The sequence below is a fragment of the Ovis aries genome, chromosome 2, assembly GCF_016772045.2.
Source record: "Ovis aries strain OAR_USU_Benz2616 breed Rambouillet chromosome 2, ARS-UI_Ramb_v3.0, whole genome shotgun sequence".
Taxonomy (NCBI): domain Eukaryota; kingdom Metazoa; phylum Chordata; class Mammalia; order Artiodactyla; family Bovidae; genus Ovis; species Ovis aries.
Window position 1 is genome coordinate 14283044 of NC_056055.1, and position 16874 is coordinate 14299917.

General features: G+C 41.3%; 1 protein-coding gene across 3 annotated transcripts in view; it reads left to right on the forward strand.

Annotated features, from left to right (window-relative positions):
• Positions 1–16874, forward strand: part of CTNNAL1 (catenin alpha like 1) — a 59040-nt gene that overhangs the window by 3937 nt on the left and 38229 nt on the right. For all 3 annotated transcript variants that reach the window (XM_060408975.1, XM_060408976.1, XM_027964137.3), the window contains exons 2-4: positions 7167–7356; positions 14215–14402; positions 16131–16250. In XM_060408975.1, coding sequence (XP_060264958.1) covers positions 7167–7356; positions 14215–14402; positions 16131–16250 — 498 coding nt within the window. The remainder of the gene's footprint in view (positions 1–7166; positions 7357–14214; positions 14403–16130; positions 16251–16874) is intronic.

A 16874-nucleotide genomic window follows, 5' to 3' on the forward strand; every position in this document is an offset into this window, starting at 1 on the left:
ACCCTAGAGGAGATAGGGTCTGAGGTGAGGAAGTAAGGCTATTGAACAGTTCAGTCAGTTTTAAGCAGTTTCTATTCAGATCATTTAACCTCTCCTGACTCTTAAGTAAAAAGTTCTGGACTACTGGCCTTTTTCTAGGAATGCAGTGTTACATCAATATTGGACAAATGCACCTGTGTAATTTTCTGCATCACATATTAGAAAAGATACATGTTCTTTTCAGTGGATGCAGGAAAAAAAGTGAAAGTGAAGTCGCTCTGTCATGTCCAACTCTTTGGGACCCTGTGGACTGTAGCCCACCAGGCTCCTCTGTCCATGGAATTCTCCAGGCAAGAATCCTGGAGTGGGTTGCCATTTTCTTCTCCAGGGGATCTTCCCCACCCAGGAATTGAACCTGGGTCTCCTGCATTGCAGGCAGACTCTTTACCCTTTGAGCCACCAGGGAAGTATTTGGTTAAATTCAACTCCTCATCGTGATAAAGAGCACATAACAAACTAGTAATGGAAGTTGTTGTTCAGTCGCTCAGTCATGTCCAACTTGTGATCCCATGAACTGCAGCACGCCAGGCTTCCCTGTCCTTCACCATTTCCTGGAGCTTGCTCAAACTATGTCCATTGAGTCGGTGATGCCATCCAACCATCTCATCCTCTGTTGTCCCCTTCTCCTCCTGCCTTTAACCTTTCCCAGCATCAGGGTCTTGTCTAAGGAGTTGGCTCTTCACATCAGGTGCCAAAGTATTGTAGCTTCAGCATCAGTCCTTCCAATGAATATTCAGGGTTGATTTCCTTGTAGTCCAAGGGACTCTGTAGAGTTTTCTCCAACATCACAGCTCAAAGGCATCAATTCTTCGGCGCTCAACCTTCCTTATGGTCCAACTCTCATGTCCATATATGACTACTGGAAAAACCATGGCTTTGACTAGATGGACCTTTGTTGGCAAAGTAATGTCTCTGCTTTTTAATATGCCGTCTAGGTTTGTCATAGCTTTTCTTCCAAGGAGCAAGCGTCTTTTAGTTTCATGGCTGCAGTAACCATCTGTAGCAATTTTGGAGCCCAAGAGTATAAAGTCTGTCAATATTTCCATTGTTTCCCCATCTATTTAATGTCATAGCAACAAGTCAAATTTAAAATAAACATTTCCTTAAAACTAAAACAAGAGGAGTGATACCTGTTAGCATAGCTTCTATTCAGTGGTACTCAAAATCATAACCAATGCAACAAGACACGAAGTGAAAGGTGTAATGATAAGAAAGGAAAAATCAAAGTATAATTATCTACATAAGAAATGGAGTCTACAAATAAATTTTAAAAATTTAGAGGTTTAGTAGGTTCACTCAGTGTAAGTCTTAAGTCAGCTGCACTTTGCTCTGCATTAATAACAGAAAAGTAGTCCTAAAAAATGATACCAGTTATAAATCAACTTATACTCCATTAAAAATTTGTTTAAATTTTTAAATACCAGTTAGAATAAAAATGAAAGCAAAATATGTGTATATATGTGTCTAGTAAAAGAGTTGCTAAGCTTTGTGGGGAGTTTTATGAGAAGGCCAAAGTAAAGCTAAATAAATGGGAAGGAAGTACCATGTTCTTGGCTAGACTGACTTGGTGTCATGGGCATATCAATTTTCCCTGTGCCAAGTCGCTTCAGTCATGTCCAACTCTTCGCAAACTCATGGACTGTAGCCCATCCAGCTTCTCTGTCCATAGGATTTCTCAGGTAAGAATATTGGAGTGGGTTGCCATTTCCTCCTCCAGGGAATCTTCCTGACCCAGGGATTGAACCTGAGTCTCCCGCATTGCAGGCAGATTCTTTACTATCTGAACCACTAGGGAAGCTCCCAATTTTCCCTATTAATATGTAAATTTAATGCGATTCCAATGAAAATTTCAACAGGATTTTTTGAGTAGAATTTGATAAAAGTAATTCTAAAATTTATATGAAAGAGCAGAAACCCAAGAATATCAGAAGAGAAACAAGGTGGGTGGAGTTGCTCTGCCAGATTTCAAGTCTTATTATAAAGCTAGAGAAGGCAAAGGCAACCCACTCTAGGACTCTTGCCTGGAAAATCCCACGGACGGAGAGGCCTGGTAGGCTGCAGTCCATGGGGTCGCTAAGAGTCGGGCACGACTGAGCAACTTCCGTTTCACTTTTCACTTTCATGCATTGGAGAAGGAAATGGCAACTGACTCCAGTGTTCTTGCCTGGAGAATCCCAGGGACGGGGGAGCCTAATGGACTGCCGTCTATGGGGTTGCACAGAGTCGGACACGACTGAAGCAACTTAGCAGTAGCAGCAGCAGAATAATGAAAACAATGTGGATTTAACAGAGATGGGCAAAGAGACTAGTGAAACGGAATAGAGAACTTAGGAACAATCACACGCGTACGGAAACTTGATAATTCACAGAATGGGCACTTCTTGTCAGTAGGAAAAGGAAGAACTTCTTAAAAAATGAGGATAATTGGTTCTCTAAATAGAAACACATGATATTGCATCTCTGTCTCACAGTATATACAGAAACAATTCCAAATGGATTAAAAATATCAATATGGAAGTAAAAACTTACAGTACTTTTAGGCAAAAAAAAAAAAAGGGCAATATTTTCCCCACCTCATGGTGGGAAAGGAATTCTTAATAGACCAAAAGCGAAGATTAATATATTTGCTCCATTAAAATGAATCTTTGTCAGAATTGAAAGGATAAGCCATAAAACAAGAGAATATGATTGCAACAAAAATAACCAACAAATGATTGTAGCTCCCAGAATAAAGGACTCCAATGAATCAAAAATAAGATTACCCATTAAAAATTGGTAAAATAAGTAGTCATGTTGCAGAAGAGGAAACAGATGTCTAACACATATGTGAAAAGATGCTCAGCTTTATTAGAAATCAGTGAAATACAAGTTAAAACCACAGCACAAGCGTTGGAATGTGGAGCTAATGGAAATGTCAGTAGTACAACCATTTTGGAAAACAATTTGATGTAATCTATTAAAGTTGACAGTAGGTATTACCTACGCCTAGTACTTGACTCTTAAATCCACACCCTAAGAGAAAATCCTGCACGTGTGTTAGACACATACTTTGGAATGTTGATAGTCAGTTTGCTTCTAACGGCTCCAAAATGAAAACTACCCAAACGTCTTTTAGCAGTAAAGATGTTTAACTAAAGAGTGCTAGGTTCATAAAATGAGATACTGCTGTAGCAGTGAAATGAATAAACCATGGCTATAATTATCAGTCTGGATGAATCTCAACTGTTAAGGAGAAAAAATTAAAAGGTTCAAAGCAGGCAAAACAAAACCATGTATCATTTAAGGATATAACAGAGGTGCAACAGTTATAATAAGGGGATGATGAGCACAAAATTAGGACAGTGGTTTCTTTTGGCTGGTGAGGGGGTGATCTGGAAAGTGAGGGACCCATAGGGCACCTGAATTTTCAGAGGTGCTGGTATAGTGTTTTCTGAAGGTCGGTGGTAGGTGTGTTTTGCCTTCCTGTCGTTTCTTTAAATGATACAAATATCTATTATATACACTCATTTGTTGGATGTTTTGTAATTCAGACAGTTTTTTTACATGCTCTGGGCTAAGTCCCAAGCACAATTCCTGCAGAGCAGCACCCACCTTCTTTAATAATCACTTTATTCTTCCTGTCAAAACTCCCCCTCCCAGTCTTACAATGCTTTCATCCAAGGAAGGGAAGAGGGCACTCTGCCACACAGCCCCACCCTAGCCTGGAATGTTATTCTACCACCCACCAGTCTTTTCCTGTCTGTGATAGATTTACTCCACTCGCCATTACACAGGCTTGAAATCTCTAGGGTAGCTCCCCTGTCTTCTTGATTCTCACTGCACTGTCCTGGAAGCTTTCAGGATCGATGGTCTCACCAAGTTGGAGATGCGCTGAGTCCATATGGGGCGCTCTGCTGATCTCTGTATGTGAATATAGGTGTTTTTAATGCAAAGGTAAAACACAGAAATGGTGTAAAAAGTGAGTGAAAGAGCCCCTTTTCCTGCTTTTAAAGACCTCAACATGATTCAGTGTCTTTCTTCTATATTGGTCTCTATAGCAGATTAGTCCATTTTTATATGTTGTAATTTTGACAGTTTACTAGTGAGTTAAGCCCAGAGATGAACTTCTCTGTCCTGGGCTGACTCCCTTGTTTTTCAGGTCTCAGGGAATTAAGACTTTGTTCTCTTTTCTGGCCTACTGCTAGGCTTGTTTATTTTTCCTGCTGGATCTTCACCTCTTTTCTTATCGTCCCACAAAATAAACTAAGATAATCCATTACAATCAAGAGATTGCTGTCAGTTATTCTAGAAAATAAGATAGCATCACAAACATGAGGAAAGAACAGAGATTCTAGAAATGTAAATTGGATAACATCTAATCATTATGTGAAAGTGTTAGTGACTCAGTCATGTCTGACTCTGTGACCCCCATAGACTGTAGCCCACCAGGCTCCTCTGTCCATGGAATTCTCCAGGCAAGATTACTGGAGTGGGTAGCCATTCCCTTCTCCAGGAGATCTTTCTGACCCTGGGATCCAACCCAGGTGTCCTGCATTGTAGGCAGTTCCCTAGTGGCTCACATGGTAAAGAATCTGCCTGCAATGCAGGAGTCCCGGGTTGGATTCCTGAGTTGGGAAGCCCCCCTGGAGGAGGGCATGGCAGCCCACTCCAGCATTCTTGCCTGGAGTATCCCATGGACAGAGGAGCTTGATGGGCTATAGTCCATAGGGTCGAAAAGTGTCAGACAGGACTGAAGTGACTTAGCATGCAGTCATTATGTGATGTTTACTAAATACCAGACACTCTTCTAAGCATTTATTTACCACGTGGGTCTCTCCATAGCATTGGTTGTCCTCCTTGATTTGGTAGCTGGTTTTCTTCCACAGTGATTGATCCCAGAGAGAGAGAGAGAGAAATGTAAGTCACAATGTGTTTTAATACCTACTCTCAGAGGTACATCCTTGCTTCTACTTTATTCTAATCATTAGAAGTGGGTCACTAATTTCATCTCACTCAAGGGGAGAGAAGTGAAGCTTGAAAGGAGAAATATTGAAGAACTGGAGCACACATTTTAAAACCACTACTGAGATTATACCACTGTCCTCAAAAATTGTTGAGTGACTTGTCACACAGAGTCAAATACAAACTGTATTCCAATTCACAGCCTTAGATGGCTGGTCCCTGCCTACCTGTTGGATATTGGTTTTACACTTGTCCTCTTGCCCATTATTCTTTATTCTGGCCTTACTTTATTCTTTGAAAAAAAAAAAAAGAACAGTCTCATTCTGAAGGATGCCCCTCCTTTTTCTTTTCTTCCCTTATTTTTCTTAAACAGTTATTTCTTCTCCCTGCAATACTTTATCCTTTCATGTTTACCAGCCTCTCTACTTGGACTGCAAGAAGACCCAACCAGTCCATTCTGAAGGAGATCAGACCTGGGATTTCTTTGGAAGGACTGATGCTGAAGCTGAAACTCCAGTACTTTGGCCACGTCATGCGAAGAGTTGACTCATTGGAAAAGACTCTGATGCTGGGAGGGATTGGGGGCAGGAGGAGAAGGGGACGAGAGGGGATGAGATGCATCACTGACTCGATGGATGTGAGTCTGAGTGAACTCCAGGAGTTGGTGATGGACAGGGAGGCCTGGCGTGCTGCGATTCATGGGGTCTCAAAGAGTCGGACACGACTGAGCGACTGAACTGAACTGAACTACTTGATATCGTTTAGTGAAAGTGAGTGAGTGAAGTTGCTCAGTCATATCCGACTCTTTGCGACCCCGTGGACTGTAGCCCACCAGGCTCCCCCGTCCATGGCATTCTCCAGGCAAGATTACTGGAGTGGGTTGCCATTTCCTTCTCCAGGGGATCTTCCCGACCCAGGGATCAAACCCGGGTCTCCTGCATTGCAGGCAGACACGTTACCCTCTGAGCCACCAGGGAAGCCCATGATATCATTTAGATCACTTCTTCGTAGAAGGAAGGTCACCTTATCTCTGGTAGCTTACACAGATACTTTCTGTCACATTGTCTTATTTTAACGTTTTGCATAGCATTTACATTAATTTCTTTAACCTATTTGTGTGATTATTGTGTCTCCCCTCACTCCACTAGAATGTAAGCTCTGTGAGATTGTGGGCCTTTTCTTTCTTGTTCATTGCTGTTTGTAGGCAATAAAATTGCCTAGAATTTTATTTGGCATATGATAGGTGTTCCACAAATATATTGTGTACAATTGAATTATTGTTATCTGGTTAGACTGTAAACAGAATGAGGGCAGGATTGTGTTCATCCTGTTCAGTGATGTATCCTCAGGACCTAGACTCTGCAACATTTTCAAAATTTGAAAAATAGTATGAGAGATGAGGAAATTTAGAGAGATTTTTAAGTAAATTTCCCTAGATGATTTAGCTAGTAATGGCAGAGCCAAGAAACATACAAAACTATGAATACCACAACACATAAAGTGCTTGCCACATAGTAGCTGATCAAAGAACAGCTTAATTAATTCCTCTTAATTCTCTATTCTGATCTTTGTTAATATAGAAATCATTTCAAAGTTATATGCAGTTTACATGTACCATTTGATATTTACATTTTTCATGTAACATTCTTTAAATATTTTTATATGTCACCATAGATTACATTGGTCCTTCTAAGTGTCTGGTTATTTCAGTAAGCATCTATGGTTCACATAGCATTTTGTACAACCTACACACTGTGCTAGGCAGCAGAGTGACGTGCCCGATGAACAAAATGCTGTCTCTACTCTCACAGCAGCCCAAGTCATGGTCGAAGGATCTAGACCTGAAGTGCTTTGATTTCCTGTGGATTCTTTGGATGTAAGAATCCACCCTCTTCTACTTTTCTCCCGTCTTTATGATTTGTTGATCTGTCTGGAGGGTTTACAGAAATGTGTGCCCTTGATAACCCCCCTCAGGTAAATTTGGAATTGTTATTAAAGGAAACACTGACCTCAGGAGAGATGCAAGGTGTTTGCTGGTTGTCTCTGGGTTGAAGCATTAAACCTATCAATTAATTGAGTTTATTAGGCTAGTGTATGCTGGACTTATTTTCTTGGTCTTTGTGATATCGCTTTAAAAAAATACTGAGATAAACTTTAAGCAATTTGCTTTTATCTTTTATTTTTAGATCACCACACTTATTAATCATAAAGATAATACCAAAAAGTCTGATAAAACTCTGCAAGCAATTCAGCGTGTCGGACAAGCTGTCAACTTGGCGGTTGGAAGATTTGTTAAGGTGGGGGAAGCTATAGCCGATGAAAACTGGGACTTGAAAGAGGAAATAAAGATTGCCTGCATTGAAGCTAAACAAGCAGGTACGTTGAAGCCTGTTTATACCAATTTTATTGCTTTGGATATCATGACAAATGATGGTCTTGTGTCGAGTAAAAATGTATACTGCCTTTTAATCCTGTTAGTACAGATGCGTAGGTCATTAAAGCCCTGGATTAGCTTCCAGGAATATTGAATGTCTCTTGGACCAAGTCCTAAATCTGCGTCATTGAATTTTTTCACTGGGCAGGGTAGAAGCCCACCACCCCTATGTATGTGTGCATTCAGTCACGTCCAGCTCTTTGCAAACCCATGGACTGTAGCCCACCAGGTTCCTCTGTCTGTGGAATTTTCCAGGCAAGAAATACTGGAGTGGGTTGCCATTTCCTACTCCAGGGGATCTTCCCGATCCAGGGATCAAACCCACATACATCCCTTGCGACTCCTGCACTGGCAAGCGGATTCTTTACCACCCTTGCCATCAGCCATTGAATGTGAGAGGTGTAGAGAATGTGAGGCATGGGCTCTGCCATCAAGGACCATAGTAGCCTATTTACCACTATATGGAAAATGGAAATAAAAGTAAGCACATTCTTGTGTCTACCGGAGACAAATCTGACTTCAGATTTCCTGATGTCTCAGACGTCTCTATAACTGGTAGCATAGAAGCCTGAGAGAACTGGGGAGTTTTGCTGGATACAAATAGTTAGTTTTGTTGAGTATCATTTATCCACTTATTCTTTAAATAAAAATTTACTGAGTGCTGGCCATATGCCAGGCATTCTTCTAGACCAAAGGGATATAGCTACACAGAAGTAAAAAAAAAGTCTGTCCTTGTGGAGCTTGTATTCTAGAGAGGGAGACACAAATGAACAAACAGGTAAGTGCCCAATGGCAGGTAGTGATAGTTATGGAAAAGATAAGGCAGCATAAGGGATCAAGATTGCTGGGAGAAATATCAGTAACCTCAGATATGCAGATGATACCACCCTTGTGGCAGAAAGTGAAGAGGAACTAAAAAGCCTCTTGATGAAAGTGAAAGAGGAGAGTGAAAAAGTTGGCTTAAAGCTCAACATTCAGAAAACGAAGATCATGGCATCTGGTCCCATCACTTCATGGGAAATAGATGGGGAAACAGTGTCAGACTTTATTTTTGGGGGCTCCAAAATCATTGCAGATGGTGATTGCAGCCATGAAATTAAAAGACGCTTACTCCTTGGAAGGAAAGTTGTGACCAACCTAGATAGCATATTGAAAAGCAGAGACATTACTTTGCCAACAAAGGTTCGTCTAGTCAAGGCTGTGGTTTCTCCAGTGGTCATGTATGGATGTGAGAGTTGGACTGTGAAGAAGGCTGAGCACCGAAGAATTGATGCTTTTGAACTGTGGTGTTGGAGAAGACTCTTGGAAGTCCCTTGGACTGCAAGGAGATCCAACCAGGCCATCCTAAAGGAGATCAGTCCTGGGTGTTCATTGGAAGGACTGATGCTGAAGCTGAAACTCCAGTACTTGGCCACCTCATGTGAAGAGTTGACTCATTGGAAAAGACCCTGATGCTGGGACGGATTGAGGGCAGGAGGAGAAGGGGATGACAGAGGATGAGATGGCTGGATGGCATCACCGACTCGATGGACGTGAGTCTGAGTAAACTCCGGGAGTTGGTGATGGACAGGGAGGCCTGGGGTCGCAAAGAGTCGGACACGACTGAGCGACTAAACTGAACTGAAGGGTTAGGAGACCAAAGAAAGTCTCTTTTAGGGAGGCCAGCAGGGTTTCTCAGTTGGTGATGCTGTTGATGTTTTAGGCTGGATAATTATTTGTTGGTAATTCTTTGTTGGGGTTGGAGGCTGCCCTGTGCATTGTAGAATCCCCAACTGCTACCTATTGGATTTCAGAAAATCCCTTCTTCAGCCATTGAGGCAACCAAAAATGTCTCAACATTCCCAAATGTCCTTTGAGGGATCAAAATGGCCCTGAGTTGAGAACTACTGAAACAGGGGGAGAGGAAATCTCTCTAAGGGAGTAACACTGGAGCAGAGACAGCACTGAAATGAGGACCCCAGCTATGTTAGTATCTGGGGGAAGGACTTGCCTAACCAGGAGTAGAGTGAGAACAGGTATGGCTTTCTAGGCAAAGAGAGGTACTTTGGACTGTTTTCTCAGTGTCTTGGGGCTAGTGGAAGGTCTGGTGCAGGGTAGTGACACAAGTTCATTTATAGTTTGAAAGGATCCCTGGTGGCTTCTGTACAGAGAATAGATTTTAGGAGTTACGAGAGTGAAGCCAGAGAGCGGTTAGGAGGCTGTGATAGGTGATGGTGACTTAGGCCCAGTGGTAGCATTTGAGGTGGTGCAAAGCAGTTGCATTTGGTTATATTGAAAAGGTGGAGCTGGTAGGTTTTGCTGATAGTTTGGAGGTGGGATGTGATGGGAAGAGGGGTCATGGACACCTCCAAGGTTTGGTGGGTAGATGATGGCACTATTAATTGAGGTGGGCAACTCTGGGGGAGGAGCAGGTGTGTTTGGAGTATCATTGTCGAGGGAAGGGAGTGGGTGAGATAAGGCCAAGTAATGTGAAGGGGCCAGCTAGACGATACATGCCCTAATGGTACCTGAATGGCTTCAGGCCCTGCTCTGTACTTGATAGATTGAGGAATTTGGGGCCAGATGAAAGACAGTAGGTTTATGTTAGAAATCTTTCTGGTTGCATGGGGGAAATGAACAAATGAGGGATGATTGAGAGAGCGTTGAGACTGAAGGCAGAGAGATTAATATGGAGTTGATAACACTTTTCTGTTGTACCAGGCTAAATCAAGACAGTGTTGTAGGGGTATAAAAGGCAGAAAAAGTACACGAAATAGTCACTAGGTGATTAAATGATAGCATTTGGTTTTTGATTAAAGCAAAGGGAAGATTCTGAGTTTGGGTTTCTAGTCACTCACTAGGATATGTCAATAGAATAGAAATGAGATGGCCTTAGGCTATTCATAATGTATGTTTTGCCTCATATTAAGAGAGATTTAAGGAAATTTCTTTGTGGTCCAGTGGGTAGGACTCATGCTTTCACTGCCAAGGCCCAGGATCAATCCCTGATTGGGGAACTAAGATCCTGAAAGCTGTGAGGTTTGGCCAAAAAAAAGAGAGAGAGAGATATAAAAGAGTTACAATTAAATATATGATTAATAAACCCATTAAAATAGGAGATGAATATAAGTATACTAGAAATGAATTGGCCAACATTGTTACTCCAATTAAACATGAAATTTATCTTTCTGCTTCCTGAAAAGCTAGACAAAAAATGTGGGAAAGAAATGGTTATTTAATTCTCATTGTTTGTTGGAAGGAAACAAACCAGCTCATCAAGAGGAGAGAGGCTCTTTTCCAGGAACTAAATTGTGTGGGCACTTACACAACAGACATTATTACATAATGCAGTGGACAATTCCACAGAAAATGGAGAGATGTTCTGCACATTATTGTTTCTTAATCGAATCCTTAGTTAAAGCAAGAGTAAGGATTTTTAAATGAAAGGGCAGTCCGAGTCCTCACCTTGTTGGCTTCCTAGCATGCCACTGTGCTCTCAGTGTTGGGGGAATGGGGCCGTGTACAGCTGCCCCACCTCCAGCAGGCTGTGCGGCCCTGAAAGGCCTGTAAGCTGAGGAGCTCCGTGCAGGCATATTTGGGAGGCTGTCTGGTGTCGTGGTCTCCACGTGTTCTCTCTTACGTGCAACGTCCTTTTCCTTCTTGAGAACTGCCTCCTAAAGTCACTCAGATAAAAGGATGAGAACGGTCATTTGAGGAACACAGTCTCAGTTTTCTCGTCTATGAAATGGGGATATTGTTAGTGTTTATAGAAGTGTTTGCTATAATGCATGTGTGCATTTGACACATAGAAAGTGCTCAGTGAATATTAGTTGTCATTACAATTATTAGTTTTAACTTTTCTTGTGTTGAGCTTTTGCATTATAGTTTTGCTTTTTTCTAATTTGAGGTATAATCGACATACAGCATTATACTTGTGTCAGGTATTCAATGGAATGATTTTTCTTCTTGTAGAGACCTTAAGATTTACTCTGTAACACCTTTCAAATATCCAATATAGTATTATTAACTACAGGTGCTAGTCTGTACGTTTATATCCCCATGACTTATTTATTTTATAGCTAGAATTTTATACCTTTTGACTCCACCCATTTCATCCACTGCCCCCCAGCAGTTTTTACTTGGCTTCTAGTCAAGCTTTCCATTTTCTATGGGTGCATAATAAATATTTGTATTTGACTGACTTCAGAGTTTTTGCTTTAAGACAAAAAACACTAATAGATCTAACAAGTTAAAAAAATGACAACCATAAATCTATAAGGCAACTTTGTGACTTTTCCAAGGAACTAATTTCAGAGTAGTCTGTACTTGGAACAACTCTGTAATGTTAAGGAAGCATTTAACTTTGTTGGTACAGCTAACCAAATGTTACCATTTCCCAAACTTCAGGCTGAATGCCTGAGGTTTAGTCAGAAAAGGAAAGATTAAAAGATGCTATATGTGCAAGCTCATATTAATATATTTGAGGATTGAGAACTGCTGGAAAAAGGAATGTTTTCCAGGGGTGCAGAGGAAACATTTTTATACTACTTGCTATTGCAAAGTGATACTTTCCCTCTAACTCCTTTTTCTGTACATTCAAGTTTAATTCTAACCTCTCTTTTCTCTTTATATTTTGCTGTATAATCTTTGTATTGGTTACCTAGTGCTGTGCAACATATTAACCCAAACTTAGCAACTTAAAACCACAAACATCTCTTCCCTCACGTAGTTTCTGAGGGTCAGAAATCAAGGAGCAGCTTAACCAGCTGGTTCTGGGTCCGTGTCTCTCGTGAGATTGCATGCAGGGTGTTGGCTGGGCCTGCAGTTGTCTGAGCATTTGGCTGGACTGCAGGATCTGCTTTCAAGCTCCGCCCCTTGATGATTGGCAGGCGTCACATTTTTGCCAGCTGTTGACCGGAGGGCCTGGTTTCTCCCCATATGTACCTGTGTGTGGTAGTGGCTACATACCGCATGGTAACGGCTTTCCTCAGAGGGGAAGAGAAACCAAGATATCAGCCTCATCGTCTTTAACAACATGACTTTGGCGGTAACGTACTATCACTTCTGCCAGGCCAACCCTGGTACGACGTGGGAGGAGGTAACACAAGGATGAAAATATCAGGAGGTGGGGACCATTGGGAGCCACCTTGGAGACTGGCTACCGCAGGTTTCATCTGTTAGTGGAACTCCAGCTGTGGTCATGATATGTAACCATTCCATATGTAGTGGCTTATCTTTTGGGTTTTCCTGTGTCGTATCAGGTTCCTATTGTCTGAAACTAAATTTTTCATCTCCCTTCCCATGCCCTACTGACCTTTTTAAGTGACTTGGGTTTACAACCTTGAAGCCATTTTATTCCCTTTTCCTTTCCTTCTTATCAGTTGTTAAGGTCCTGATTTTGTATTTTCTTAACTCAGTGTCTCTCAGATCGTCTTTTTTTAATATTCCTATGGCTGTCATCCTGGTAAGATCCTTACCACTTCACATCCACAATTAAAATAGCTGCATGATTAGTAGCCTGGCTCTGAATCTCTCCTTTCCAGTCCATTTTATGTGCTTCTATCCGACTAATCTTCCTGAATCTTGACTTCATTACATCATACCTTGTGATATATCCGTTAAAATTCAGGTAATTGTTCTCGACTTCCTTAACCTCTTGGGAGTTTGTAATAGTATTGACAGGAGGGTTTATGTGAGGAAAATTGATACATTATGGATTCAGATTTGTTTAGGACTTGAAAAATGATCTTGAACAAGATGATGAAAAGCTTATTTAAGAAAAAAATGTACTTAATTAAAAAGTAGAAACTACAGTCCAGTTTCAATTGGGGGGATAAGAAATATTTTAATTGTTTTATTGATGGTTAATTGCTACTACAGAAATTAAAATACTTTCATAGCAACGGTGAAGAAGAGACTTTTTCTAGAGGTGGGGAGCAGGTTTGATAGAATGGCTTATGCTGGGCGTCGTGAAAAGTGTGTATTCAGACAGCAAGCCTGAGGGCCAGCCTGGGACTTGAGTCCTTAGGAGTAGTTTTGTTTTGCCGCCAGAGCCCAGGCTGACCAGCAGATGAGCTTGCTTATTGTTCCCCTCTGCTACTGAGGGCTGATTTCGCCAGTTTCCCTTGTCATTGAGGATGCCTCCTGCTGGTGCCCAAAACTTTGTCTTCTCTCCCTGATTGTCCGGAAAAACCCATGCCCCTTCAGATTGTGAAGACAGGCAGTGACACCTTCTCCTCTGTAACCACCAAACCCCCACCCTGCCCCTGCAATCTCTATCCCCTCAGTTCAGTTCAGTTTAGTCTCTCAGTCCTGTCCGACTCTTTGCGACCCCATGAACTGCAGCATGTCGGGCCTCCCTGTCCATCACCAACTCCTGGAGTTTACGCAAACTCATGTCCATTGAGTCGGTGATGCCATCCAACTGCCTCTATCCCCTCACCCTTCGGCAAACCCTGGGCAGCTGTTCACTGCTCTGCTTTTAGGTTCTTCTTTGGTTATTGGCTCTCGGGATCACTCTTACTTAGTCTTTTAGAACAGGCTTTGGGGATCATATAGTTTGCATACCACTGGAAACAAAAGTTATAACATTTTTCAAACTTGCTGAAGGCAACAATTTTTCACAGTTCTTAGGAATGTGCTATTATTATGCCTTTAGGGATCCTTGTATGATAATCTTTGGGTTCATCAGGAGCTATTTCTTATTCCTGAAGTCAAGTTTCTACCCGCTGAGCACATGACCTTAAAATCTGGATTTTAATTTGTGTATACTATTCCCAGTTTAATTTTTCCCCCTCCCCCACCCCCACCTTTCTTCTTAGGAGAAACAATCGCAGCACTTACAGATGTGAGCAGCCTGAATCGTCCAGAATCAGATGGCCAGATCACAATTTTTACAGATAAAACAGGAGTCATAAAGGCTGCAAGATTACTTCTTTCTTCAGTGACGAGAGTGTTGCTACTGGCAGACCGAGTAGTCATTAAGCAGATAATAAGATCGAGAAATAAGGTACTTACCTTCCGGATGCTTCTGCTTGTGTCTTTCAGGGGTGTTCAGAAAGTTGGTTTTTAAGTTAATTGCAAGTAATTTAGCAATGTTTGTCTATTTCAATTGGTTATTATTCTGATTGTCTATAGTTTAAAAGTGGTGTTTCATCTATACCTATAATTCCTAAATGTTGTGTACACTGGACGTAAACTTTTGATTACAAATAACATTTCTTCTCAGAAAGCCATTATCTGCTTGTTGAGGTTTATTGGTGAAAACTTTTGATGTGTACAAATTTGGGATAAATAGTCAAGTACCATGACAATGTATGTACTGGAAACCTACCCGATGAAAATACTGAATTCCTCAGTACCTCCCCCCACCAAGGCAGATATAATAGTAAGGGTTTTTACGCTTAAGAAAGTGCTTGGGTGGGAGGGAGGCTTAAGGGGAAGGGGTTATTTGTATACTTACAGCTGACTCATGTTGTTGTACAGCAGAAACTAACATAACATTGTAAAGCAATTATCCTCTAATTAAAGAAAAAGCTCAGTCACCTGAAACCACAATTATGCACATTATAAAATTTCTGTATGCAGAGTTTCTAAATATTTCTGAATAATGACAAAATTTAAAGAACAGATTTTAACTCTCCCAGTCTAGACCTCTTCTAGTCTCTCAGATAATAGCCATTATCTTCTCCATCAGCTGGGAGCCAGGGTGTGTATTGATACAATCACTTTTTTCCCTGGATAATCCCTGAGGCAGGGAGAGCAGTCAGCCAAAAAGGACCCACCCTCCCACTGGTTTGAAGACAAGACTACCTGGAAAAGTGTAAGATTAAAGAGAAAATTTAGAGAGGTGGATGGACAGTGCTAGAGGAATAAGAAAAACCTTCCTCTCTCTGGAAGACAGAGGTTTTGCTCGGTGGTGGGATCTGCCTTATCTGCCATAGTCGCCTGGGCTTCCTAAGCTGCCAGGGCACATTAACATGCCAAACATCTATCATAGCCTCATTAAAAATAAGTAAACACAGGATATCTGTGTTTTCTTTACCTGTCTTGGTCTGACTAAAACTAGTCCAGTACTGTTATTTCAGAGAAAAGAATTTGAAAATATGTTTCACATCTATTTACTTTATTTCTGATATCAAAAAAATACATAACACTGTCTGTTGGCTGTGTTACAAACATGCCGTCTATCCACACCTGGCTGCCCAAAACTTCTTGACAGTTATTCACCACAAGCAGTTTCTGACTGATTCAAACTTTTCCTGCTCCTGAAGTCCCCCATCTCCCTTCCTCTCCTCAGTCTTCCGTCCACCTTTCTGAGAAGGTGGGATTTCCCCAGCTCTGGTTCTCAGAACCTTAAAGCTTCTTGTGTCATCGCTCATCCTCATCCCTGTCCTTGTTCTCTGAAGATTCGATCACCTTAGCCCTGCCCAGTTGGCACCTTCTCCAGACTTTGTTACATAAATGGGAGCTCTTGCATATGTAGTCATTTCATTTACTTTTTCTTTTAATTTTCAAGGAAGCCCAAGTCTTCCTATCCTAAAAAGAAATCATTCCCTAGATGACTCTTAACTTTTGAATCTACTTCTCGGAGCCCCTCCTCCTTCTCTGTCTTCTGGGACTCTTTCCCAGCCTTCCTCTAGAATTTAGAATTTCTCTTTTGTTCCTCTGTTGCCTCAGGCTTGATGTCTTAGTCTCTTTCACATCTTAACCTGAAATAAAATAATCTCTTTTGCAGGTTCTTGCAACTATGGAAAGGCTGGAGAAAGTGAATAGCTTTCAAGAGTTTGTCCAAATATTCAGTCAGTTTGGGAATGAAATGGTGGAGTTTGCACATCTAACTGGAGATAGACAAAATGTATGTATTTACCCTATTTACAAGTCTTGAGATACATGCATACTTTTCAGTTTGGTTAGAGATGTGATCTTTGTGATCATTTGAATTGGTTGTCTTGCTTATTAAATCTCTAACCTTGCTCTTAAAAGCCTTTCCTAAAGAAGCCAGGATAAAGTAAATAGATCTGTGTGTTTTTTGTTGCTCACAGATAATAGTTAAATATTTTCCCACCTCTCACACTGGGAAAGGTCATACTTGCCTTCAAGGCCCAATTCAAGTACTTCCTCTTTTATAGAATTTTCCATTTGACTCTTCTACAAGGGCTCAGGCAAATAAATGAGTCATCATACGTATCCTGATAATATTTTATTACACATCTCTGTTATTGTTCTTGTAACTTGTTATATATTATTCTATTGTTACATCTTTCTATAATTGTTCTGCTGCTGCTAAGTCGCTTTAGTCGTGTCCGACTCTGTGCAACCCCGTAGACAGCAGCCCACCAGGCTTCCCTGTCCCTGGAATTCTCCAGGCAAGAACACTGCAGTGGGTTGCCATTTCCTTCTCCAACGCATGAAAGTAAAAAGTGAAAGTAAAGTCACTAAGTCGTGTCCGACTCTTAGCGACCCCATGGACTGCAGCCTA